Source organism: Arvicanthis niloticus, chromosome X (genome assembly GCF_011762505.2).
Source record: "Arvicanthis niloticus isolate mArvNil1 chromosome X, mArvNil1.pat.X, whole genome shotgun sequence".
Taxonomy (NCBI): Eukaryota; Metazoa; Chordata; class Mammalia; order Rodentia; family Muridae; genus Arvicanthis; species Arvicanthis niloticus.
Window position 1 is genome coordinate 116,671,675 of NC_047679.1, and position 26,496 is coordinate 116,698,170.

At 40.0% G+C, this 26,496-nt stretch overlaps 1 protein-coding gene across 3 annotated transcripts in view; it reads right to left on the minus strand.

Moving 5' to 3' along the window:
• Positions 1–19,433, minus strand: part of Fgf13 (fibroblast growth factor 13) — a 493,390-nt gene extending 473,957 nt beyond the window's left edge. The window contains exons 1-2 of one of the 3 annotated variants that reach the window (XM_076918148.1): positions 1,192–1,328; positions 332–540 (exon numbers count right to left, since the gene is read on the minus strand). In XM_076918148.1, the coding sequence (XP_076774263.1) occupies positions 332–380 (49 nt within the window). In that variant the 5' untranslated portion in view covers positions 381–540; positions 1,192–1,328. Of the gene's footprint in view, positions 1–331; positions 541–1,191; positions 1,329–19,154 lie in introns of those variants that run through there. The other 2 variants (XM_076918147.1, XM_034486125.2) reach the window with 2 other exon arrangements.
• Positions 19,434–26,496: the final 7,063 nt, after the last annotated feature.

A 26,496-nucleotide genomic window follows, 5' to 3' on the forward strand; every position in this document is an offset into this window, starting at 1 on the left:
AGAAAGAGAGAGGTCCAGTCAGTAGCAAGCAGCTCCGTTCCCTGCGCTCCAGGCTGCTGCAGCTTCTTCTGCCCGCAGCGCGGCCACCATGCGTTCAGAGGGGCAGTGGAAGAGACTGGAGGCACTGGAGGGGCCCCGCCAGGATGGAGGGAAAGTGGTGCAAACCCATACTCCCCCAGAAGCCTAGACCTCTGGGGTTTATCCGGGGTCGCAGAGGTCATGGGCACCTTAGGGTCTAAGCACAGAGACTAGGAACCACTGGGCGGCGCGCACACAAGGGGGCGAGGGCAACCTAGAGAGGGGAAAGAGGCGGACTTCCCGGTGGGCTTACCCTTAGAAGCATCTTTCTCCTCTTTGGGCTTGGTCACCTTTCCACTCATAGATCCCAGCTTGCTTGACAAGGTTTGTCCAGGAGAAGGAAGTCCTCGCCGAGCTGGCTGGACTTGCGAGAGCGCTTAGGGCGGCAAGTCGCGACCGCGAGCTCTCAGTGTGGCTTCGGGCGGAATCCGCTTTTCCCCCCGCTGCCGCCGCTGCCGCCGCCTGCGAAAGAGTGGGGAGGAAAAGAGAGGGGTGAAGGAGGAGCCGCCGCCCGAGCCTGAACGGCCGGCCGCGGGAGGAGCCGCTCGCCGCGCTCCAGAAGTGCAGAGACAAAGCGGGGCGGCCGCCGCTCCAGTGCCCCGCCGCTCCTACCCGCCCGCGGAGAGCCGCGCTCAAGAATCTCGGGGCACCCGAGAGGCGCAGCCGGGACTCCCCAGCTTCGCCGCTGGCCTGCCCGGGCTCAGTGCGGGTCGCTCGCTCCACGGGCGCCGGCCACGCCGGGAGTTGCCTGGATGTTCTGCCCAAGCTCTACTGGGCTGCTTTTCCCCGCCTCTCCCAATCTGCTGAGGGCCGCCAACTCAATCAAAATAAAACCCCGAGGAAGGTTTTTTTTTTTTTTTTTTTTTTAAATCAAAACAAAGACGAAAATATTCACTTAAAAATAACGAGCCTCCCCGAAAGGGAAATGTTTGAACATGTGATGAGCAACGTGTGAGCCTGTTACACCGCAAAGCCGCGCAGCTCGCCCGCGGGGATTCAGAAAGGGAGGTTCGCTCCTTTCTATTTAATCCATTTTCAGATTCCCGTCTTTTGGCCAAAAAAAGGGGCCCCGAGTTGCTGGCCCGCAGAGGAGCGGGAACCAAAAGACCTTACCTGTTCTCTCTCCCTACACCCACACCCCCTCGGAGCTTGCCTGCTCCCTCGCTGCCACTCTCCGGGCAAAGAACTCTCTGATCCCAGAGAGCCAGGAATCGGCACTGGGGTGCGTTCTATATAAACGACAAGGTGTGGGCACGCGGGGGGGGGGGGCGAGGGGGGGGAGCCGGCGAGGGCGGGGCTCCACAAAGCCGCCTGCCGGCTGTAGTAAAAACAGAGCTCGGCAGGGGCGCGCAGACGTCAGCTGCCGCCTTGCAAAAGCCTGGCAGCCTAGCGGAGTGCGGGCGATCTTGTCAGCGGGGTGTTCCCTATTTCCTCGGACAGGCAAGGTCCTCCAGGGCTGCCACAGCGGGCTCTCTCGATCCGCTTTGAACAAGGAAGCCTGGAGTCCCTAATCTCCACCCTTGTTACTCCCTAGACTTCCAGTGCTTGCCTTTCTGGATGCACTGGTTGCCACGTACACTTTGGGGACTCCGCAGTTGGCAACTGCAGTGAAATCTGTCCTGAAGTCTGTGACTCTTCGCCTCTGGCCAGCTGTCCAAGTTGAGACAGACTGGTTCTCCAAGAAGGGAGAGAAGGGATTTGACTTGCCAATAGGGCAGAGAGTGAAATTGACCTAGTGCTTGCTGCTTCCCACCCGCACTACCCCACGCCAGCCCCTTCCTTCTCCCTGGGCTGTAGTCTCCACTTCTCAGGTCAGCCAACCTTCTGTAAAGTGAAGTGAGACAAGTCTCTAGTGCTGCAGAAGAATAAGTAGGATCGGCTTGTCTCCCAGGCTACACTTGTGACAACCCATGGAAGAGCCCCGAGACTTAGAACTAGAAGAAAAGAACCGCTCCGAAACCAAAAAATTTATATATAGGATGTAAGGGAAAGAATAAGTCAAGGAATTGGAAAGGAGGAACAAGGAGGTCAGTAATCAGTCCCTGGGTGTTAGGAAACTTTTCCCATTACTGTCCTTTCTGTCAGTGGGGACCGGTGGGTGCTGTTAAGGAGAGAAGTGGCCCAGGGCTTGGCTTAGTTCACAGAGTCCTCAACCCATTCATCAAAACATACACTGTATCCTGACCATGGAGATGTGCTAGTGAGCCCCAAGCAGGAAAAAAAAAAAAAACCATTCACTTCATCCTACCACACTCCCACCCTCTCCTTAATTTGGTTTTGTTAATGATATTAAAGCAGGCGAAGAAATCATATAGATGGATTAGTTCTACTGAATCCCAGGCAATAACTCAATTACAAGAGCCTGCTGTGGCTTTCAAGACCAGGAGTGTGGGCTGCCCCTGCTACCAGCCAGGGTCTAAAGGTCAGTAATCCTCTAAACTCAATTTGCAGCCTCCATGCTCAGTCTGAGAGGAACTGTTAGGCCTGGTTTTCTTGCAAATAATATCTAATAACCTGGAGCTTGATGACACAATGTAATTACCTAACCCAAGGTTAGATCATTAATTAATATCAGTATTCTGATAAAGAAGGAATTTCTCTCCAAAAGACAGAAATTTCAATGGTTGAATGTGTGTTTGGAGAAAAAGACAAGAGAAAAGCAATTTTAAAAAAAGGTTTTTTCTGTAATCTATACCCAATAATAGCTACCATTCTTTAAGTGCCAAGGAATGATGCTCAATCTTTGCATCAGTGTCTTATTTAAACTTCCCATCAACCGTAGTAAGTGTTGGTATTACTTCCATTTTCAAATGAGGAAATTAGGCCTTGGAGTGATTAAATGATGTTTTTTAAAACTGGGTCTCACTCTGGAGCTCATTCTTGCCTTGTACTCCCAGGCACTAAAGTTAAAGACATAAACTACCATGTCTAACTAGCTCTACATTAAGTAATTTTAAAAAAGGTCACAGGCCTGGTTAATTGTGGAGCCTGGGTAAGAATCCAGGTGTATCTATCTCTAACACCAAAATTATTCTTTAGTATACCATTTCACAGTGCTTCCCTTAGCCTCTTGAAGCAGGAGAAACACTTTCCCTGGACATTTGTTTAAAATCACAAACCTCTAAGTCTTTGTCAACCGCCCTAAACACACACACACACACACACACACACACACACACACACACACACACACACCAGGACAGCAGCAGAGTGTGGTACTGGTGGTGGTGGTGGTGTGTGTGTGTGTGTGTGTGTGTGTGTGCCACTGGAGTCCTGTATACCTATACCATTTCTTTTGTCTATCTCCTCCTGGTAAGTTCCAACAGGGTCACCACATTATGATTTTAGAGCATACTCTGTCTCTACCAATAATTTCTTCCCCAGCAAGAATAGCATCCAGCTGGAAGCTAGGTATAACTCTTCCTTAAAAGACAATAAAACAGTAAGCATAGGAAACACAGGGTGAAATCTAGGTTAGCTAATATCATTGAGGTGATGCAGAGAGAAGTCTGCATGGGAGAGTGAATGAAGCATGCTTACCCATGAGCACAAGTAAGTAAAATTGTGTTCCCTCACTGGAAAGCATCCTGCAAAAGAAATAATCCAAACATAAAGAAAATAGACAGCTCGTGCAAAAACACTATAGTGGTGTGTGCCTGTGTTGAGACAGATCAATGGTCATCATAAGAGCTTTAATGCCAATCCCCAGGAATTACGACTATTCAAGTGCACAGCCAAGCAATGATATCCAAATAAACTTTCTGACTCTGCTAGGGAGATTATACCCAGCCACATTTGTAAAGGAAATGGGTCTGCTCCATTTTTATCTTCTCTGACATGTTTAATATGAAAATGTCATTACCACTGGCTCCAATGAAGCCATACCCCAGCCTCCAGTGTCCAGCTCTTAAATACTTGGTAAGCAAAATGACCTGCTAAAGGAGGTTCTAACATCTATTCTAGGATGATAAGAAGGTGGTCTCTCCACTATCTATGCAGATCACCAAAGGATTTGGTCTGCCTTGCTTTGTTTTGTTTTGAGACAAGGTCTCACTGTGACTCACAGAATGGCCTTAAATCCACAAGTGTGCTGTATCTCCCTCCTCTGTTGGGGGCAGACTTTTAGCAGCTCCCAACACTCCTCTAAGGGCTGAGAACCCTGGGAGGGCTCATAACTTCATCCTACATTATATGGTAGAAGTGATGCATTCTTAATTTTAGAGTAAATTGGAAATTTGCAGACAGAGATGCCTAGCCCACCTGGTGGCCTATTTCACACCATCATCATGTATGAAGTGTAACCACCCTGGAGAGTTTACAACTAGGCTCTCAAGCTGATGGTTTATGCTCATCTTCTTGACAACAACTCACATTACTGGCAAGTCAAGCAAGAACTGCATCTTAGATATACAATCCATATGACCAGATAATATCAACTTCATCTCACATCTGGCTACATTTCTTGTGAGAAACCATTTCAATGGAGAACTATTCAATGAGATCCTTTTCAAATTCCTAGCCCAGAGACTTGTAATATAAATCAAGTAGTTTTATTGTTGTTGTTTTAGCCATCTTAGTATCCCCTTAGTGTCTATTATATAACAAAAGACTTGATCTTCAGTGTAGTGCCATTAAAAGGTGAAGATGATGGTCATCCTAGGCATATGTATGACCCACTACAGAATGGGTTGAGGGACAGCAAAATCTGCCTATCTGACTTTTTATTTAGCCAGGTAAGAAGTTCTATACTCACACGTACAATAACACCCCTCATTCCCATCGTGATATGCATAATGTGACCCTCTTGTCCTGATACTCATCCCTGCCTGCCATTGTCATTCCAACCAGCCATGAAACACTTACTTCTTCAGAGTTAGGGCTTTCATCTTGACGTTTCAACTTTCAGCTTTCCAAAAGTAAATAAGTTTTTCCTTTTATCTTTATGAAGTTAGAGGCCTCAGGTATTTTACTATAGAAATGCAAATCTGAATAATATGGGTGCTGTTTTAACAGTATCGTAATAGAAACCCACAAATTCTTACACACCTGTAAATTCGTGTCATTTCATAATATATAGTTAACATCTAATACACAGCTAATTGAATCCAAGATGTCTTTGTACTTTGAGAAATAGAATATAATAGAAGTTATGCTGTTTCAGGTCCTGGTAAAGTCTTTAACAGATCTGGAAGAACTTTCTCTTGGGGGAAATCCAGCCACCATTTAAGACATTGGATATCCTGACATCCATGATGTGAAGAAGCCCAATGTCATAGTTAATTTTTGTCAACATGCCACAAAACTAGGCAATACCTGTGAAGAGGGAATTTCAACTAAAGAATTTTTTTCCATCAGACTGTTCTGTGCTGGTGTCTGTGGAACATTTTATTGATTGCTAACTTATGTGGGAGGGCCTAGTGTGGGTGGCATAATCTCTAGTCAGAGGTGGTAAGGTTGTTTTACAAAGGTAGTTGAAATCTGGGTTGCATTGCCTGGTCTCAGTGGGAGAGGATGCAACTAGTCCTACTGTAACTTGATATGCCAGGCTGGTTTGGTACCCATGAGGGCCTCCCATTCTCTGAGAAGAAGGGGAGGAGGAATGGGGGAGGCATATAAAAGTGGGACTGAGAGGAGAGGAGAGGAGGGAGAGGAGACTGCAATAAGGATATAAAGTGAATAAATACATTAACGAGGGGAAAAAAGGTAGTTAAAGCCAGACATGGTGGCACACAGCACCAGGGAGGGAGACACAGGTATATCTCTATGTGTTGGAGATCAGCCTGATCTACAGAGCAAGCTCCAAGACAGCCAGGGCTGTTATACAGACAGAAAGGCTGTCTCAGGAAAAAAGGGGGGGGGGAAGGAAAGAAAAGAGACAGATCGAGACAGAGAGATAGGTAGCTGAGCAAGCCAAGTGAAGCAAGCCACTAAGAACTATTTCTTCAGTCTCTGTTTCAGTTCCTCTCTCCAGAATCATGCCTTGAATTCCTGCCTTGTAGGCCAAATCTGCCCTCCCCAAGGTGGCTTTGGTCAGTGTTTTATCACAGCAACAGAAAGCAAATCAGGACACCCACGCTGGCCATAGGAAGGGGTCATGGGAAAGAGTATGGAGGAACACAGGTGATGGCAATTACCAATATCCTAGTTATATGGCCCATGTCAGACCATCTCAGCTTGCTTCCAGACAATCAAGGTAAATTTTACCAGATTTCAAGAGGCAGAAAAGACCCATGTCTTTCTATACTCTATCTGGATTCTTAATCCACACAATTAAGTTTAAAATGATTATCATTTAAAGATATTCAGCTTTGGGGTGCTCTGTCATACAAATAAAGGAAATGAGAACCCTAGATTACTTTGAACCCAGGATTTTCTGTTTCCTGTTTACTATGGCTCAAACTGGATTTTAAAAGTGAATGACATGTGTAAGACAGGGAGATGTCAATAATTAATCCATCAGGTGCTTAACATTAAGATCTAAGGCTTGATGCCCCAGTGTAGGAGAATTCAAGGACAGGGAGGTGGGTGGGTGGGGAAACACCCTCAGAGAAGCAGAGAAGGCTTTGGGGGAGGTGAACCGGGAAAGGGGATAACATTTGAAATGTAAATAAAGAAAATGCTCAATAAAAAAAAAATCTTCACAACCAAGCAGATATGTGATTTTCTGCCTCCTGTAAAACTGACCGTTTGGACCATTATAATTGTCCAAATCAGAATGCTTGTGAGAAATTGACATCTTTAAGTGTTTTGTCCCTTGACTGTTCAGGGAAGGGGAAGTAATTGAGATAGATAATTTGTTCAAAGATTCAGTCACACTACAAAACAATGGATATCACTGGGTAGCAAGGGCTGTCGATCAAGAACCCCTATCATTCCACATTTCAAAACAATAGATATCACCAGAAGCATGAGCTGTCCATCAAGAATGCTTATCACTCCAGAGTGCTCAGAATTGCCTATGACAAGGAGGAGTGAATGATCAATATTGGCCTTTGTCTCACAGGATGGTCTATAGTCTAAAGTCTGTCTTAACCACTTTCTCAACACTCAGACCTGGAGCAAAGAGTCAGAGGTTAAGAACACTGGCTGCTCTTCAAGAGGACCTGGCTTTCATTCCCAGCACTCACATGGCAGTTCACAACCATTTTATCTCCAGTTACAGGGCATCATTCTCTTTTGACTTCTGTGGACACGGGCAGAGGTGTGGTACACATACATATAGGCAAATCAGCCAAACACATACAAATAAATACGTTTTTTAAAACACAAACAACAGACTTTGTCATCATTTCTCAGCACACGACATGCAAAACACTTTGGCCTAGGTCAGCTTTCTGCAGTTTTTCAGGTCCTGTCCTTGCCTTTACTTTAGCAATTATTCTGACAATGGTAAAAGATTTTTCTTTTCTTGAGAAAATCTTGGGTCTAATATTTAGTTGTTAACAGATTTGTGTTTGGCTGTATCTTCACATTTCTGACAAAGATGCCCAGAGAAGATAAGGTAACTAACTCTTTAAGATAAAGTCCCAGACGCCTACTCCAACCAAGGCCTACTATAATTCCTATCACATAATAAAAGGCATAATAAAGATCCCATCTTCATAATGCTATTCACAGAACCACTAAGTTTCTTACCTATACTAAGTACTTATTCATATTATGCCATTTTTATACTCAAAGAAATAATGTGTTACTATCATCAGCCCCACTCTTCAGATCATTGAGCAAGTTCAGAAAGGCAAAGTAACTTATATAAACACAACCAGTTAAGAGGCTTATCCAGTGCAATGGCTCAAATAAGTCTTTGCTTTCAAAATTTCTTGCTCCTTCCTCTCTATAATTTGACATGTTCTGCAAGTATTATGAAATAACGAACAACTCTGAAAGTTCCACAGAGAGAAATTCAAGCACCCGAACAAGAACAGAGCTCTCAGGACTTACAGGCTATTGCATTGTTACTCTGTCAGTGCCAGACTCCACCCCAATATGGTTGACATAGAGGTATGCATGCTATCCACATTCCACTCTCATGAAAGTGTTCTGATGGACAGGTGTGGTTGTGGTCAGTGGGCATCCTCCAGCTGTCACTTCTGCCAGAGTTGCCTCAGTTGCAGAGCTGCTTAACCAGAAGTCATGGCCTTCATGTGAGAGTCTCCATTACATAACTGAGTTCTGGCCTAATGTCAACACTCACAGACCCCATTGCTCGGATTAGTCAAGAATGTGGTAGTCCTTCAAAGTTCAACTACTCACTGGGCAGTCATGCTTTCTGACTTTTCCCTTCCCAGTTCACGATTCCTAGGGAGACTATCCCACTTACAACCTTCAAGGTGGGCTGCCACATTCTTTTATGGAATCTGACCTCTGACATTTCTCCCTGCTTCTCTCAAATTCTGTCTTATAGCCCACACCTTCATTAGAAATTTTTATTTTCTTCTCAAACATTGTCAGATGTGTCCAATCTTTCAACATTGTGATATGACATGGTCATCTACAAATTTGTATCAGGGGAGCTATATGGCCTATGGGTCACACGTTGGACATGCCTGGTTTATGTGATTGGTATTTCAATATCTTTGGACTGAGACTTCTTTCTTGGTTAGTTTCTTGAAAACTCTTCTAAAGTATTACGTTTAGGGCCCTTTATTTATGCACATCACAAAGATCATATTCAAATGGTACTATATGTAGCTATAAAATTTTAGGAAAGAAGAACTATGAATAATATTGAAATATGAACACATATGAAAAAAGGCAATCCGGGTCAATAATGACAAGTAAATTATGTCTATACTTTCCTTTATTTGAAGCTGCTTGTAACCCAGTTGTTTTGTCCCAGCCAGTGTTCTACCACTGTAATAACCTACACAAGGTAGGTTAGAAAATTTTAGAAAGAAAAGTTTTGTTTGGACTAATATTTATGGTGTCCCAGTAGGTTAGTTCTTTGATTTTAAGCCAAGAGTATATAATAGAGGAAAGATTGGTCTGTATAGCAAATTCCAGGCAAGCCACTGCTATATTGTAAGACCCATCTCAGAAAGAGAGAGGAAAGAGAGATAGAGAGATAGAGATAGAGATAGAGAGAGAGAGAGAGAGAGAGAGAGAGAGAGAGAGAGAGAGAGAGAGAGAGAGAGAAGGAGAGAGAGAGAGACTCTAGGAACGGGCAGTTTATCTGATCATGTTATCATTGATATTGAATAACAGTATCAGGACCTCAGATATTTTGTTTCAGAAGCCTATGCTGACATTTTCATTGCCATCAGACAGAAGACTAGGGAAAAATCTGTCAATAAAGAGTGATGCTTGGGATTTACTGTTAGTAGAGATGACATTTCTGAGCCCCACACTAAAGCTTCCAGTCAAGAGAATTATATGACACTGTTGAAGTTCAGAGGAGTGAATTCCAGTGGCTTCCTTAGACATGCCCATTCCAGGCTCTTTTCTTTGTTTTCCTTTCTGAGATACTGGGCTGGTAGACTGCATACATGCCTAGTACATCATCTCAATGACTTTACTTATTACACCTGTGAATTTACCTATCCTTGGCACTTCCTGTTAAGGGTAGGAACTGCATTTCCAAGAAGTCTTTTCCTTGTATTCTAGGTGTTTAGGTAAAACCACAACTTTTGCCTCAAAGGAGACCAATATGAGTTACCATGGCCTGGGGAATACATATTTAATTCATCCCAAATTCCAGGTTCCAAAATGGACACAGTTTCATGAAGTTTCTGTAGTAACAGAACAAGGTATGCCATAAATCAAGGCACTTTTCAATATATATTGGTGGTAATATTCAGTAGGTATTAACATCAAAGAAGACACCTCAGCCATAGGATTCAAATTCTATTTAGTGATATCTCAAGCCTTTTAGTTGCTGTAAACTGGTTTTGTTAAGTTAATGCATTCCAAAAGCTTTTCATATATGTTACTATGTTTGGTCAGACTCAGAAGTGAGCAAGGCATGGCTCTGTAGCAGGCTAAAGATAACCCAAGATAAATTGAAATTTGTTTCTGGCCTGAAAATATTCCAAACTTTCCATAATCACAGAAGAAGGCTCCAGTTAGAGGGTTCAATTTCTTTTGGAAACTTTTGTCCACATAGGTTAGACTTTGTTACTGAGAACAACTGAAATCTTAGATAATCAGAGTAAAATAGACTCAATATTCTTAAGGTGCTATGAATGGTCAGAACACCATGAATGAACAGAAATCTCTGAGTTCCTGTTTCCTATTAAGTTTATGTAACTAAAACTGACAACTCTACACAATTCTAACAAATTTTTATTTTCTTGTTTTCTGCAGGGATTCAAATTGTAGTGGTATTTTTCTGACTCCTTAGCATGAATCTTCTGTATTTTCACTCTCCTCGTGCCTTTTTAAAAAGAAATATAAAAAACTAAAATATATTAAACCCCTTAGCATTGTACTATACTTTTATTTTTATTAGATTTATTTAGTGCATGCATGTATGCATTTGTTTGGGGTTAGGTATGAATGCAGGAGACAAATGTGTATAAGTGATATGTGTGCACAAGCATTGATATTTATGACATAGCTCTCAGATGGAGGCCAGAAAAAAACTTGTGAGAGTGAGTTCTCTCCTTTTACATAAGTTCTGGATCAAATGCAGGTAACAATGCTTGGCAGCAAGTGCATTTACTTGCTGAACCATCTTGCTGGCCCAATATCATAATATTTTAGTGACTATTTTTACAACTCTACTCAAACTATTAGTTATCTGTTGGGATCCGACTCCTAGCAGAAAGCGGCTATCATCTTTGCAGCCATCTCAAGCCATATACCCTGACAAGAGATTTGTTTTCAACAGCCTACAACATCTGATCACACTCTCAGAAACATCTTGTTTTTCCCACATATCTTGTTTTGCTGTTTAGTGGCCCCAGCTGCAAGACACACGTGCTATCCATGCTATACATGCCTGCAAGGCGCAGCGGTATCTACGCCTGCAAGATGCATGTGGCATCCACACCTACAAGGCACGTGGCAAAGCGTATAAATACCCCGGACTTCCCTTCAATAAAAGAGACTTGAGACTTGATCAGAACCTCTGTCTTGTCTCCATTCTTCCTGTTTCTTCCCCTTCATCCCGACTCTCTCTCTTGTTAGACCCTGACCCGCCAACCAAAGCAGCAGCTCGGGTGGGACACAGTGGCCCCCAAACCAGGCAGTGTGGGCCTCAACAGTTATCCACCCTGAATCTCACCACCAGTCTTATATTATTATAAAGCAATTCCCTGAGAAGCAGTATAATTAGAGTCCACCATGTGAGAAGACTCTAGGAAAGTGAGAGTTTTGGCTTACAGTGTTAATCATTGCAAACTACATAGTACTCACCTTTCCTGAGCAAAAGACTTATTGAAGCTTATGAGAAGCAGCTAAATAGGAGTTGTGTCCTGCATGTTGTGAGAGTCTTGGCAAAAGAACTGCTGTCTTTCTTACTCTGTTAAGTACAAAGTAAACCATTGATCTGGCACTATAAAGACCTCACAAAAGGAGACCAGAAACTGAGAAAGACATCACACCCATATTCCTGCTGCCATACGTAAGACTTCAAGAGGATATAAAAGACTGAATCAAAACAACAGATGGGAACACTATAAACCTAGAAAGAAGGCATTTCCCCTAAGAACTTAGTTTGCTACTAAGTGAAAGCCTTATCACAACTTGAGTAGCTGTTCCCTTGACTATGAGTCAACTTTAATAAGCTATAAACAAAAGAGTTTAACCATTTTTGTGGAAGAACAGATAAGTGCTAACTTGTAAAGCACCACCATTGCCAATAATGAAATATATGTAAGGATTCAACAGCAGCATAAAATAGACTTCCTGGTACTTCAAAAATAAGGTTGACCAAATCAACAGTTTATCAGATTAACTAAGAGGACAACTGTGGGTGAGATCCAAAACAGTGGCCAGGAAGATGACACAGAGCAGGAAGTAACAAGCACAAAGGCAAAAATGTCAAAATGAGAATTGTGAGAGTAAACAAAGAGACTTTGAAGACAGATCTCAAAGAATACTAAGAAAGGTATGAAACCAAGAATAAAGTAAAACAAAAAATAAAAAACTGGTTCCCTGAGTCCAATGGCTATATTACTGAAATAACTGAAATTATGTAAAAGTAAGCTCATAGAATGTTGGAAATATACTGATAAACTACCAGTGAATTCCAAGTGAAATTTCAAACAATCCGAAAGCAATAAAAATCACTTTATTCCAAAATATAGATGGCACAGAAAAAGCTTTCCCAAGGGGAATAAACTATATATTTTTATAGCATTGATAAACAAATATGAGAAGAGAAATTAGCTTAGTATTTGTCTTATGATGTTTTGGAAAGAATCACAAATATAATGAAAAAGAAATAAGAAAGGGAATAACAAAAAAATTAGGATTAATAAATAGTTAAATGTTCTTTGAGAAAAGCCAGTAAGAAGATAACCCTCTTGGAATTCAGATTAAAAAATAAATATTTCAGAGTCTTAAAATGTAAAAGGAGATTTTTGGATATACATGCTGATATTTTTAAATACAAACTAGAAGTCTTTCAATAAAGTAAAATTATAACCAATTAGAATATGATATATGTCACCTTTTCCTTCATTCAGAAATTTTATTTCGAGGTATTCATTTCCTGTACCTTAATTTTGGAATAAGCCATGTGAGTTGACAAGAAGAATAAAATGAGATGCAATTGTGACTCTTCCTCAAGAGGCCTTATGTACACTCTCCTTCCTTCTTGTGTCCCTGCAGTCACCTTGAGACTAGCTCTATGAACCTTCTTGATTTGATTGGTAGAAAAACAAGAGTTTTCTTAGGAAAAAAGTGGTACTAAGCACTATGGTCTGGAGCAACAGAGCCAGACAGACCTGCAGTGACAATTAGAGTCAATCCCCTGAGCCCAGAATAAAACAAGCAAACTCTGACGAACACAAAGACCCATAAATAATAAATTAAATTATATATATGTAAGTTTACACTATTGAGGGTTTCACTGGTTTGTTTCACAAAAATTACTAGCCTATGTATACTATTAAATCTGGAAATGTGACAGAGATTCAGTAACTCCCTCAATATAAGTTATGGCATCAATAACTTGCATCGAAGAAGAAAATAATATAAATGATGATATTAATATAGCCTTAAAAGTCATTTGATAATATTTAGCTGTACTTTTAATGTTTCTAATTTAAATATGATTAACTTATCTTGAAATAGTACAGACAGTTTACCAAAAATGGATGCCAAATAGAATCACAAATGGGAAAGCACTGACCCAGTCAAAAAGCAGAACTAGAAAAGCATGCTTCATATCCATGTTATTAGTCATCATTGCCTTGGACTTTCTAGCTAATAAAATAATAATAAATAATAATAATAAAATCGCCAAAAGGAACTAATATAAACATTAGTAACTATACTGATACCTTTATCTCTTAATGTTAAATTTGTAAAACTAAAAAACAAAAAACTATGCAACTGATTCAGAGAATTTGGTTGGTAGAAGAATATAAAATTATTTAACACACATGTGCACACACACAGTACAGTGTTTCTCTATTCAAGTAATAAACACTGAAATGAAAATGGAATAAAATTATATTCACAGTAATAAAAAATACCCTGTATAATACTGGAATAAATTTAATGAGAAAAGCATCAAGCCAGTATGAAGAAAACTGCAGTGCCAGTGTGGAAAACAAAAAAACAAATCCTGACAAAATGAGTGAATGAAACAGAAGAGTTTATATAAGACTTCAATTTTCTCAATGTCAATATTATATCTTCAAATTTCAATTTAAATCTCTGATATGGTTTTTGCCGTAGAAAAACAGAATATTCATATAATATACTTTAATACTTATGTATAAGAATAAATGCCCTAGAATAAGCATAAAAAATAAAAGAGGGGAGAGGAAGGGAGGGAAAGAAAAGAATACTTTCTAGACATCAAAATGTACTCTAAAGTAACTGTAATCGAATGAAGTGACAGCAGTGCATAAGTAATCGACAACATGATTATGGACAAAGCCAATCATGTACAATTATACATATATAATTGCTTAAGACAGTTAAAGCATCGTGAAAGTTGATATTTCAGTTCAGTTCAGCAAAGATGGATTGGAAATGTAATATGGATACAATTAGCTATTATTTTGAAATAAATCAGACTCTATCCAAATAAAAATTATGTATAGGTAAAGACAAATTTAAAGAATAACAAAAAAATAAAACTGTAATGTGTACAACCCTGCAATGGAAAGAGCCTCTTAACCAATTCCTCAAGCTGAGAAGTCATGAAAGTCGTTTTACAATATACAGTTTTTCAGAATTTGGATAAAATCACCACAATTCAAACAAATTAAACAAGACATTGGAAACAAAGCTATACCTAGAAAAGACACAAAGAGTTTGTAGTGATAATATAAAGGGTAGGCTGACAATGAAAAATATAAGAAACACCTACAAGCTGAGAGGGGGAGGAGGAAGAGGAGGAAAAGGAGGAAAAGGAAGAAGAGGAGGAGGAGAAGCTGCAGCACTTCCGAGAGCTGCAGTTTTAAATAAGTGACTTTTTCTCCCCTAAAAAACTCAAATTGATAAGAAGGCAGTAAAACCAGGAACAGTAAATCATCAACCTACTTTACATATAAGACTAAAAACATTTACAAAGTGTTATAAGGGGAGTGGAGAGATGACTCAGTGATCAAGAGTGCTTTCTACTTTTTCAGACTATAGAAGGCCCAGGTTCAGTTGCCAGAACCCACATAACAACTCACAACTATCTGTCCCTCTTGTCTCAGGGGATGATCCTTCTTCTGGGTTTGGTGAGTTTATACACACACGGTGCATACACATACATGCACACACAAAAACATTTAAAAAAGGAAAATGCTGTAAGGACAACATAGTAATATTGCAGAGTAAAGTATACTTCTGCATTGCTAGTGCAATTGTGAATTTTTTATGTGCTTTTAAGAAAGCAATGGGGCAACACTGAATACAATTAAAAGCAATGTTCATGTTTCAACCCAGCTATTTTATTATTGGGAATCTATTACAGACTAAGAAAAATGGTAGCATATATATATATAGTCAAGATTCTATTGTGATTTTGCCTTTTACTAGCAAAATGTGGAAGTAAAATTAATGCCCACAAAAGTAATTGCTTGGATAACTTCTTTCCATCTATATAACAAAATGTTGTCTAAGGAATAAAGAATCAAATTAATCAATTGTAGGTGCTTTGTAGGTTTTGTTGAATGAGAATAATAGAAGAACAATAGCAGCAAGCACTGATTTAACTAAATGTTGAGTACTTTATGTAGCCTAGCCGAGCCTAGAACTATGTAATTGAAACTGTTATTATTACAATCCTCCTGTATCTGCTACCCAACTTCTGGGATTACAGGCGGGTACCTAGCTTTGGTTTATATTTCCAATCCACTGAATCATCATAACCCTATGAGATGGGTACTATTATTCTCATTTTCTGGATGAACAAAATGAACTCCTAGAGAATCTAAGGTCATATCACTAATGAAAGGCAAGAAGAGTGTGATGCAGAGAAGTGTGATTGACTACATAATTTCTGTATAAATTGCAATTTGAAAAGTAGGCATAGGCATTTGTGCACATATGCAAATGATACATATTTACTACAATTCTAGGAGAATAAAAATATAGAAGAACACATACGAATCTAGTAACATAGTTATGTATTTTATAGTTGTATTTTATTATATGCACACATTATATATATATTGATTTAAATCCATATGATTTAAATATATATATATTGATTAAAATTAAGAAATAGCCACTTTTCAACCATGAACAATTCTACAGCAGATGTAGATTCTGCTCTGTATATAGCAAAGAAAGGAAATCTATTCCAAGTTCATTCAGATCACCATTGCTTGATGCCTCTTGCCCCTCCTCTGTAGCACCTGGCATTGTGTTCATCTCTCTCATATGGCAGAAGAACTGTATTTAAAAATGAAGGGTGCTTCCCATCCTACCAAAGCCAAGAGACTCTCTGGAATCTAGTCACTGCTATCTTAAATTATCCAACCTAAGAAAAAAGGTTTCTTAAGACCCCATATCTATACACAAATCTCAGATTTAAAAGATCTGCTTCATATTGTTACATGAAATAAAGCTACATTGTATGATGTTCTAGTCTCCCTTCCATCTATGGCGGAAATATATAATAATTATGTTTTTATTTATTATTATTTTATATTCATGGCATATGAACGTGTGTGTTGCAGATAAATACTTCAATACAAGAAGGCCAGAGGTCAATGTCAGCTGTTTCTTTTCTATTGCTTTTTACCAGAAAGGTCTCTTATTAAGTGTGGCCAGATTTGCTGACCAGTGAGCCCCAGGGATTCCCTTGTCTTACCTCACAGTATTGGGATTAGAGGCATGTGCCACCACATGCATTATTTTATGCATAGGTTCTGAGCATCCAAACCCAGGCCCCCCTCATGCTTGCACAACAAGCACTTTACTCTCTCAGTCAAATCTTGTGCCCTGAAAACAGAATTCATTGTTATCACGCCCATAATGGAATTATGGGCACATTGTCGTCTCATGCTTAAGGTGTTTCTAGAAGCAAAATGGGTTGTCATATCTTTTCCAATGAAGCGTGGGCTCTTAAAAAAAAAAAGATCCTTTTTTGTTTGTTTGTTTGCTTGCTTATTTTGTTTGCTTGGTTTTGGTCTGATTTTACACTTATATTTTTTACATTGAATTTCTATTACTTTTATTTTATTTAAGATAGTGATAGGTTTCATAAAGATATTTTCATAGAAGTATATCAAGTATTGTGACCATATTTATTTCTCATCCTCCCATTTTCCTCTCTTCTTCCCATGATTCCTTTTTATTCCCAGACTGTCTTTCTTCTACTTCCATTGCACATATAATATATTACGTAACTGAATAAATTTAGGAACCACAAATGAGAAAAATGCAATATTTGTCTTTCTGATCTGATAAAGAGATGGTATTTGAGCAAGATTCATTGTTTCTGAACATGAGGTCAGTATCAGATTCCCTGGGGTATTTAAAAACTCCAACTCTACTTGACTTAGAATTCCAAGAAATGAGATCTAACAGTTAGCATGTTTAAAAAGTCCTCCATATCATTCTTATATACATACACAGCAGTGCGTATATATGAGTATGCAGAGAAGTGAGAAAAGACACAGGGATAAAAGGCAAGAGAAGCAGAAAACTGACCAAGCATGAAAGCAGAATGGAAAATGGTATCTAACTCAATTTGACTAGGGCTTTCACTAGTTAGTAAAGACTAAGATAACAAATAAGATTGCAAAGGCTTCCACAAACGACAAGGTAAGAAACTTTAACTTGATTCTAAAACAATGGAAATCATTGATACATTTAAACAAACAAATAAGACAATAATAGTAGAACTGCACCTTCCTAGTGCTTCCCAAATCAAGTATTGCACCAGGGTTGTTTGCTGAAAATCCCATTTCTAGAGCACTACCCCAGACCTTCTGAGTCAAAATTCCCAGGGATGTAGCCCAGATTTTAAAGTTCTAAAGAATCTTCCCAGGTGATTTCTGAACAGCCAGCCTGGTAGTTGTTCATGATTGACTTTGGGACCCACTTATTTACTGATGGATATATTTGTGAAAAGTTGTTTTTGTACATAGGAATTTGATTATTAGACTCACTTGTTCAAAGTACTAGGCATAAGGGCAGTATGTAGAAGTAAGTTGCAGTAAATCTCCTTGTTCAGCAAAAGAAAAAAAATTATGTTCTCCATAGCATTTCCATAAAATACATACCTAGAGTAAATGCAAAACCCTTGACAACATGTTTGTGTGCCTAGTGGTAGTAATGCCATATGGCTGCACTAAAAGTAACATGGGAAAAATAACTGTGAATATTCAAGTTTTACCCAGTCTTACAACACAGTGAATGAGCCTCAGGATGATACTGAATGAAAGCAGAAAGTGTTAGTAGAATGTGATACTGAGCAGAAGGCTGAACCTGGAAAATGCGGTCATTTTAAGGGTGCAGGGAAAAGTGAAGCAATAATTCAGGTAGACCAGATAGTCATTTATTGCGACTCATGCTTTAATGAGGATCAGATTATATAACATTCAGAGTGCTTTTTGTCAGTTCAAAATTTCACGTTTGTTATTTGGACACATGTATCTTAAAGATAGAAGGCAAAAAGAATAGATGTGGAGAGGACACATACAATGTTTAAGTGTTTGTCTAATTCATTTTGTAAAAGTATACACAGGCAATTCTGAGTCAGTAGGTTTGTTGCCATGAGCTTTGTGGCGTTTTCACGTAAAGAAAGCATCTGGGAGTTAGCTTAGCACAATGCTCAAAAGCCAACCTGACCCTTCCAATAGCAAAACTGATTCTTTTCTCCTAGTGGCTCCTAACCTCTCATCCACATCCCCAGCTCCGCTTCATTTCTCACTCCTTCCTCAAGGCCCATCACTGTGAACACGTGAACAGTCAAGAAACCAGAAATCTGTCTTAACAGCAGCATATTGGAAAGGAAATATAATCCAATCAAATACCTTTCGAATCTTAGTTCGAATGAATCTTTCCTAAGGACTTCCTGAACTATAGTGATTCTGATTCGTTTCTGGTCAACTCTAGATTACACTTTGCTGTCACTTAGCAGAAAAGGTGAATATAGATAAGCAATGTCCTGGAACAAATTCAAATTCACCCAGTAGCGGGAGAAGAAAGAAAAGGGGCATAGTCAAAATAAAACAGATCTGGGTACAGAAATTGAAAGTTACATTGAACAGTTTAAGTGTTTTCTCGCTGACTAATCATTTGCTTTTGTGGTGAGAAGGTGACTGGAAAAGAATTCATTCCCACATGTTGTCATGGCTTTGTTGGCATTTTAGGAGTACAGACTTTTCATTTGTAGCTTCTGTCCTGCCCTGACATTTATCTCTCTGCCCTAGACAGAGGAAACTTGGACCTGTGTTACCCAACAGGACCCCAATTCCTGAAGCATTTCCCCCGGTGATTTTGCTTTCACCTACCTTAGAAGTGGAGACGCAGTGGGCCTGGTGGTGAACAGCAAGCAAAGTCCCACCATGAACCAAAGCTTAAAGGTCTTGGTTTTTATTAGTGCCAATGGTCATGCACTCCTGAGGTCAGGAAGATTCTTGGTCATATTGTCACCATGAGTGTCTGAGGTTTTCAAGAGTCTGTATCGGGGCCAAAGTACCCCCAAATCCTGAAGTTCCTCTTGGCTTTAAGGGCTTCAGGCAAGAAAAACAAATGCAGAAGAATTTCAGTGGCCAGTGGACCCTGTTGGGTTCATATCTGACTGTTCTGAGGAGTGGTAAGTCACAGGGTCTATATTGCAGCTATTTTTAGTGAAACCGAATTCCTTCTCCAAGTTCTCCTGCTTCCAATTTGTTCTAAGTGTAGGAGACCAGCTGTGGGCAGATCATCTTACTGGACCAAGGCTCTGTCAAGGCGAAGGCACCAAAGCGGGGAGGTGGAGCGAAGCTCACAGATTTTGGTGAGATGACCCTGTCTCACTTTCTCACTATCTCCAGAGGAGGAGGATCCTTTGGAAAAGAAAGGGTTACCACAACCAGTAGTGGGCTTTCCCCTTCGTTATGACAGAAACGTGATACATAGATGACATCAGAGGAGAAAAATGGAGAAACTGGCAGCCCTTTTACTTTCTTTTCTAGTTCCCATAAGCAACACAGGCACACGCAGGCACACAAGCGTTCAGCAGATTCTGCAGATTAAATCCACGCCTTGGTCAGATTTAAGATGGGCAACACCCTTGTGCCAAGCCAGGGATGAAAGGATGAGGAGAATTTGTGTCTAGTCACTTTGTAGCTGTCATTCATTGTTCTAAGGGGTCATTTTAGTGGAGAGGAAAATTCAGAGAATTTTTTTTTTTTTTGGCTTCAGACTTTGGCCACAGGTGTTAATTCAGAAGTAGACAGCTCTCTGGGCTCCTGAGAGTGCTAATTGTCTTCTCAGATTCATCTAGGTAAGTGGTTTACAAAATGTGGGCTGTGACCCATTAGACAGTAATGCAATCTATTCAGTAGGCTGCCGTCCACACTTTAAAAATGAAAAGAAATAAAATGGTTAGAACAGAATGCAATAAAATGGAATCAAGAATAGAGAATAACCCATTGCTTGCAATAAGGGTGACTTCTCTAAAACTCCCGTTTCTTCTATGTGTGTGCACCACATACAATGGCTTTCTTCCTGTTTCTCACAGTACTAATTCACTTTAAAAATATTGATCTGGATCATTTATTAGAAAAGAATATAAGTCCCAGATCATCTTCAATGTTATAAATTCTACAACGACTACTATAACCCTTAGTTTGGAGAGTTAATTATAAACACTACTCTTTTTTTTCTTAGTCCTCTTTAACCATTTTTCATCTCTATTTTTTGGGAAAAAGAGCTAGAGCTAAGCTGAAGCTCCATGTCAAGTTCAAGTACTTATTAAGAGAGAAGAGCTCATGCGTGGATTTATGTCTGACTCCAAAGTATGTGTTCTTAATAACTTGAAACCACTTCTCTCTTTAATTGATCATTTACAAGGTTAAAGTCATTAGTGACACAAATGTAATGATACATTTTTTATCTTTTATATCTAAAAGAAAAATGCTGGAGAGATGGCTCAAAAGTTAAGAGAGTATTTGCTCTTGCAGAGAAACCAAACTTCTATTCCCAGCATCCATGTAAGGTGCCTTGCAAACCACCTGCATTTCTGGTTCCACAGATATTCAGCTCCTTTGGCCTTAGGGACACGTGCATGAGTGCACCCCCTCCCCCCTACACAAATAAATCTATTTTTAAAAAGAGGGAGATTAGATAATTTGGAATAGAAGAAAATGAAAACTAATATCAGATTCATAGAAACTTCCAGTAATTTTTTCATAAATTAAGTGTGTCATTTTAAATTTGTGGCCTACTTAACTGACAACCCCATGCCCCAAATTTAGCCTCAAGATTCTAAGGCACACCTAGAGGACCATCGAGACGATGTGATCTCAAGGCTTTGTGGTTCCATGATCTTGCCCCTCAAGTTGCTTCCATTCAATTCCACCGAGAAATCTTGTCCCAGGGCACATTTGGTTTTTATCTTTTTATAGTTTGAGCTAAATCAGTTCAACCACTTTTGAGTTGATGAGGGAAAAAATCATACTTATTCCATTTCCAAAATAAGCTCTTTTGGGTACACAGAAAGCTCAGAAAAGGCTGAAACTTTCAAACTTCCCACTTCACATATGGGAACGTCTAGGTCCTCATTACTTTTAAATTTATTTTTTAAATTCCTGGTGATTTGCTCATTTTGCAAACTCCTGGGTGCTGTTGTTTTTGTAATTCCCACAGCACACACCCTGTGTGTGTGCCCAGTGTATTCCAGAACAGAAGCACTTGCCTTAACTAGTGCCACCATTTGGAAAGTGTGGATGTGTGCGGGTGGTGGGGGATGTTAATAGAGGGAAAACACAGAACACAGGAGGCCCTGCTGTGAGGCCTCCTGTAGAGCCGCTGCAGGGGTGCTGAATAGGTGAAAAGGCCCAAAAAGCAATTTCCTTTTTTTTTTTTTTTTTTTTTTTTTGGTTTTTTTTGTTTGTTTGTTTCCTGGTTTCTAGCACAACCCAAAGCAACAGGGAAAGGCTGCTGGCTTCATGATAGAATTCTCTCCAAACCTGGGAAGGCTGAAATTTGACCTACTGGCTATTAGCTCCTCTGTAGCAGTTCCTGGCCACTTGTCAGAGCTTCTCTGATCTATTTAAAGTGAAAATTAATTGAATTGCAAACAAGAATAACATCTCCAGGCAAAATGGTTTCCATTTTTACCAGTGTCTTCTCCAGGCACTAGGGCCACTGGAATTGTGAAGAGTCCAGTCCAAATCTCAGTTGCCTGCCATGGGGCCTACAGTTTCCTGGCTGGGCTTCATTCTGAGGGACAGTCATTCAACCCCACCTGCAGCCACATCCTTCCGAAGTTTTCAAAACAGGAACAGTTGTCTCAGTCCTCGCGTTCTCCTGGCTATTCTATTTTTGCCAGGCTGGAATAGGATATATTACAAGCCTGCTCTGGCCAGAGCTGGGCTGACTTGTTTAAAGGGATCCCAGATTCCAGTACTCCCCAGACCAGAGCATGCTCTTGGCCCTGACTGTTAGAGTTACCACCTTCATGGAAGCAGTATAACAAGAACAAAGCAAAAGGGTTCTACTTCTCAACCTTCCCATTCTGTCTGAAGCTTCTAGGAACAAAGGACATTTAATAATAGAATCCCTCCTCTGTTATTTATAGCATCAATTGCTGAAAGCTGGTTTAGGCTTATTTTTTTTTTTAAATCCCAGCCTTTGTCACAGCCTCTCTGGGAATTGGAGCAGAAAGCAGCTACTAGCAGTTCCACTTTGCAGACCAGGAGACTGAGGGATCAATACAAAGAGACTCCTTTAGGGATGGACAATGAGTGAAAGAGAGCTGGTAAGCAGATTCCATTAGCATTGTGCTAGGAGGATGGGGCGTGTTTCTTTGCTCACTTGTTCAATTCCCATTTGCCTCATAGAAATATGATGATCCTTTTGGGCTTCTCAGCTGTAACTGAGTAAGTTAAGGTGTCCAGTATTTTAAATAAATAAATGCCAAGTTAACAGAATAGGAATGGAGAAATTCTTAATTATAAAATACTTGGGAGATGAATCAGAAACTTATAATGTGTGGACCCTTTTTGGATCATGAATCAACCACACCAAGTGCAAGAACATATATGTGAGATAAGAAGAATAATTTTACTGCTACTGTTTATCTAACAGTGAAGGAACTATTAATTTTTAAATGTGATAAAACTGCTGTGTTAAAATTATTTCACCATTAAAAGTGGTTATAGGTGAAATGATATGATTGCTGAGATTGAAGGGAATGGGTAAATATATACATGAAACAGAAGTGCCCCTTGAGTTAATGATTGCTGTATCCAAATAATAAACACAAATACTTTGTACTTTGCTCTTTAATTTTGCATGTACTTGAAATTTTCCTTAATAGATTTATATCTTTGTTTATTTAAAACATTTTACTTTTTTTTTTTTTTTTTTTTTTTTTTTTTGGTTTTTTGAGACAGGGTTTTTCTGTATAGTCCTGGCTGTCCTGGAACTCACTCTGTAGACCAGGCCGGCCTGGAACTCAGAAATCCGCTTGCCTCTGCCTCCCAAGTGCTGGGATTAAAGGCGTGCGCCACCTCTGCCCAGCTAACATTTTACATTTTAACTTTTTAAAATTTTATGTATGCTAGTACTTTGCCTGGTTGTGTCTCTCTACCATGTGCATGCCTGATGCCTGCAAAGGCTAGAAGAGGGTGTTAGGTCCTCAGAAAAAAGAGTCACAGACAGTTGTGAACTGTCATTTTGGTTTTGGGAATTACACTTAGGTCCTGTAGGAGAGCAACAAGTGTTCTAAACCGTTTTTGGCATCTTTCTCGCCCCAAGATTCATTTCTATTTTTAAGTATGTGTATGCATGTGAGAGCATGGTTTGTACATACGCATTCCATGCCCCCAGAGGCTAAAATAAAGCATTGGATCTCCCAGAGCTACAGTTACAGGCAGCTGTGAGGCCCATGACATGAATGCTAGGAAAGGGGGGTCTCTTCAGTACCTGCTCTTAGCTACTGAGGCATTTCTCTACCTGCCTTGTTGTTGTCACTTTTGAGAACATAAGTAATATTGCACCTATACTCAAAGATATTCCAGAGTCTACATTCCTTGTAACACTTTATGGACAACCATTGGCTATGAGCTACAAGAGTCAGAAAACCTAAGACAACAGCACATTGGTATGGGTTCAAACAAATGTCAGCTAGCACACTGACAAAATAATGATAGGAGTAGCCTTGACTGGTGTGGGATCTTGTATCATTTCTTTCACTATCATGAATTTACCAAGTGATAAATGTTGGATGGACTGGAAGGGCCTTTAGACTCTAATGTAGGGAAACTGAGTCTTAAAGGCTGCAAGTGACCTCCCAAAACCACACAGTAAACTGGAAATATTAACAATCAAAAATAGGAAGCCATTGAGTCTTTACACATGTTGTTCTATATTTGTATTCATTTCACCCCATATATACACGCATATCTCCTTTGTTGAAATTCTACCCTCTGGTACCTCAGAGTATGATGAAAACTAAGATTTGGGATAAAATTTGGAGAAAGAATTCATTCCACAAATAGTCACTTTGATGTAGCAAACACCTTATAGTGCACCATATGGTTATAATGATAGCCTTTTATAAACACTGTCCTAATACAGGCTTGTTGTGGAGATACCATATGCATCCACAGCTAAACTGTAGAACCAGAAGTACTGAGGAAACAGAAGAAAGTAGTGATAAAGTGCAAGTGGAGATCAGAATGAAGCAAAGATCATTAGAGTAAACTCAAAGGTTATCAGGTAAGACATGTCTGCAGAAATGAGTGAAAATGGAATGTCATAGCAGAAAATGGCATTCCGAGTGGGATGAACAGCGTAATCATAAGTATGGTGGTGTGATGAAAGAACTGACTGTAGTGGGAACAGTATACTTGCTAAATGGCAGCTGTATAGGAGAGATAGTAATGGCCTGAATTAGGATAGAGGTAGAAGACCCAAGGCAAAGAATATATTCTTTGGGTTCAATAGATTCCATGGCACCCTCCCTCAGCTTCAGAGCTACAATAGCAGAGAAAATAGAAGTCATAGGCTTTAGTCACCTAATAAGACTGAATTAGGTCAGAGCACCCAGGTCTCTGCCAAGCCCCTACTAGACCTTAACTAAAACCCACAAAGTCAGACAAGGGAAAACTATGGTTACTACTCTTGTGAAGCTTGAGATGGGAGGGCTGTGGGTGAAAAGTATCAGCTAAGCAAGCATTTCATTTGATTCCACTTTAAAAATGCTGGAAAGGATCTATAAGGGAGGTGAGGACGGTGGAAGGGAGAAGGGGAGGGAGATGGAAAGAAGGAGGGGGCTAGAGAAAGAGACCTCCTTAATCTGATCATTCTTAAGAAAAAAGAGTCTCTAAATAAAATGATAGGAAAAGAAATCAAGGCTAGAAATTACAGGAATTTGATAGCAGACGTGTGAGGGTTTGGAGAGGTCTCTCATGTATAAAAAGAAGGCTCTGAATTGGGAAAAGATTTGGAAAAAAAGGTAATATGACTACAATACACAGAGCTGAGAAGAACACAGCCTAACATTATGTTATAAGGACAAGGAGGGAACAGACTATTCATATGGCCTTATGGGTCACATTAAGGGATTAGAACATCATCCCCTGAAGCAATTGCAAGTTATTTAAGTGTTCTAAGCTGGAGGCTTGAATGTTAAGATTTGCATTTTGAAACATATCGCTGGCAATCTTATGGAACTTGCCTGGTAGATATAGGAACAGAAATAGGGCCTAACTGGCCATCTATTGAATACAACACAGCAGAGGATTTGGGGTGCTAGAGTGATGGTTAAGCAGTCAAGAGTGCTTTCTACTCTTCCAAAAAGACTGGAGCTTGCTTCCCAGTACTCATATTGTGCATCTCACAATATATATGTCTCTAGCTCCAGAGAATCTGCATTTTCTTCTGGCTTCTATGGGCACCTGCACTGTGCACACACACACACACACACACACACACACACACACACACGAGAATCAGTAAAAAATCAACAGTAGCCTGCAAAAACTGATGTATTAACCAATACTTTTAACACCTCTATGAACAACTACTCAATAGGAACAATTTATGAGACAAAAAAACAGATATGCCTTTGCTCCCAGTTTCAGAGGCTTTAGTCTATGCTTGCTTAGCCACACTTAATTGGACAGAACGTGGTATCAGGACCATGTGGCAGAGGAGAGTAGTTCACATTAAAGCAAAGAGACAGAGGCAGGAAAAGGGATTGTGATAGTCTGAAATACCTGTCACCTAGTGCCCCAGTTACTCACGAATCTTCTGTGGCCTCCTGAAATAACACCAAGAATTCATCACATAAGCTGGTAGGGGGAGGATTTCATATTCAAGCCATAACAGGGTGATAGAATGAATACAAAAAATGAAGAAGTCAGGGCTGATTAGTAGGATTCTGGTCACAGTAGCTTAAGAGCAGAAATGAACTCTGAGACAAATATACTTAGAAAGAGAATAAAGATAATGAGATTAGTTTGGCATCTGGTAGATACTCTGTTCTTGCTGAGCAGGACTATAATTTCTAGGCCAAGTAAACAAGCAATCAGGGGAATCATGGTGCTCCGTTCGTTGTTGCTTTTCTTGTTGCCTGCATCTGGTATCTGGGCCTTCTGTGAGCTCTCTTCTTGAGGAGTTTCTTGTGGAATGAGTTCA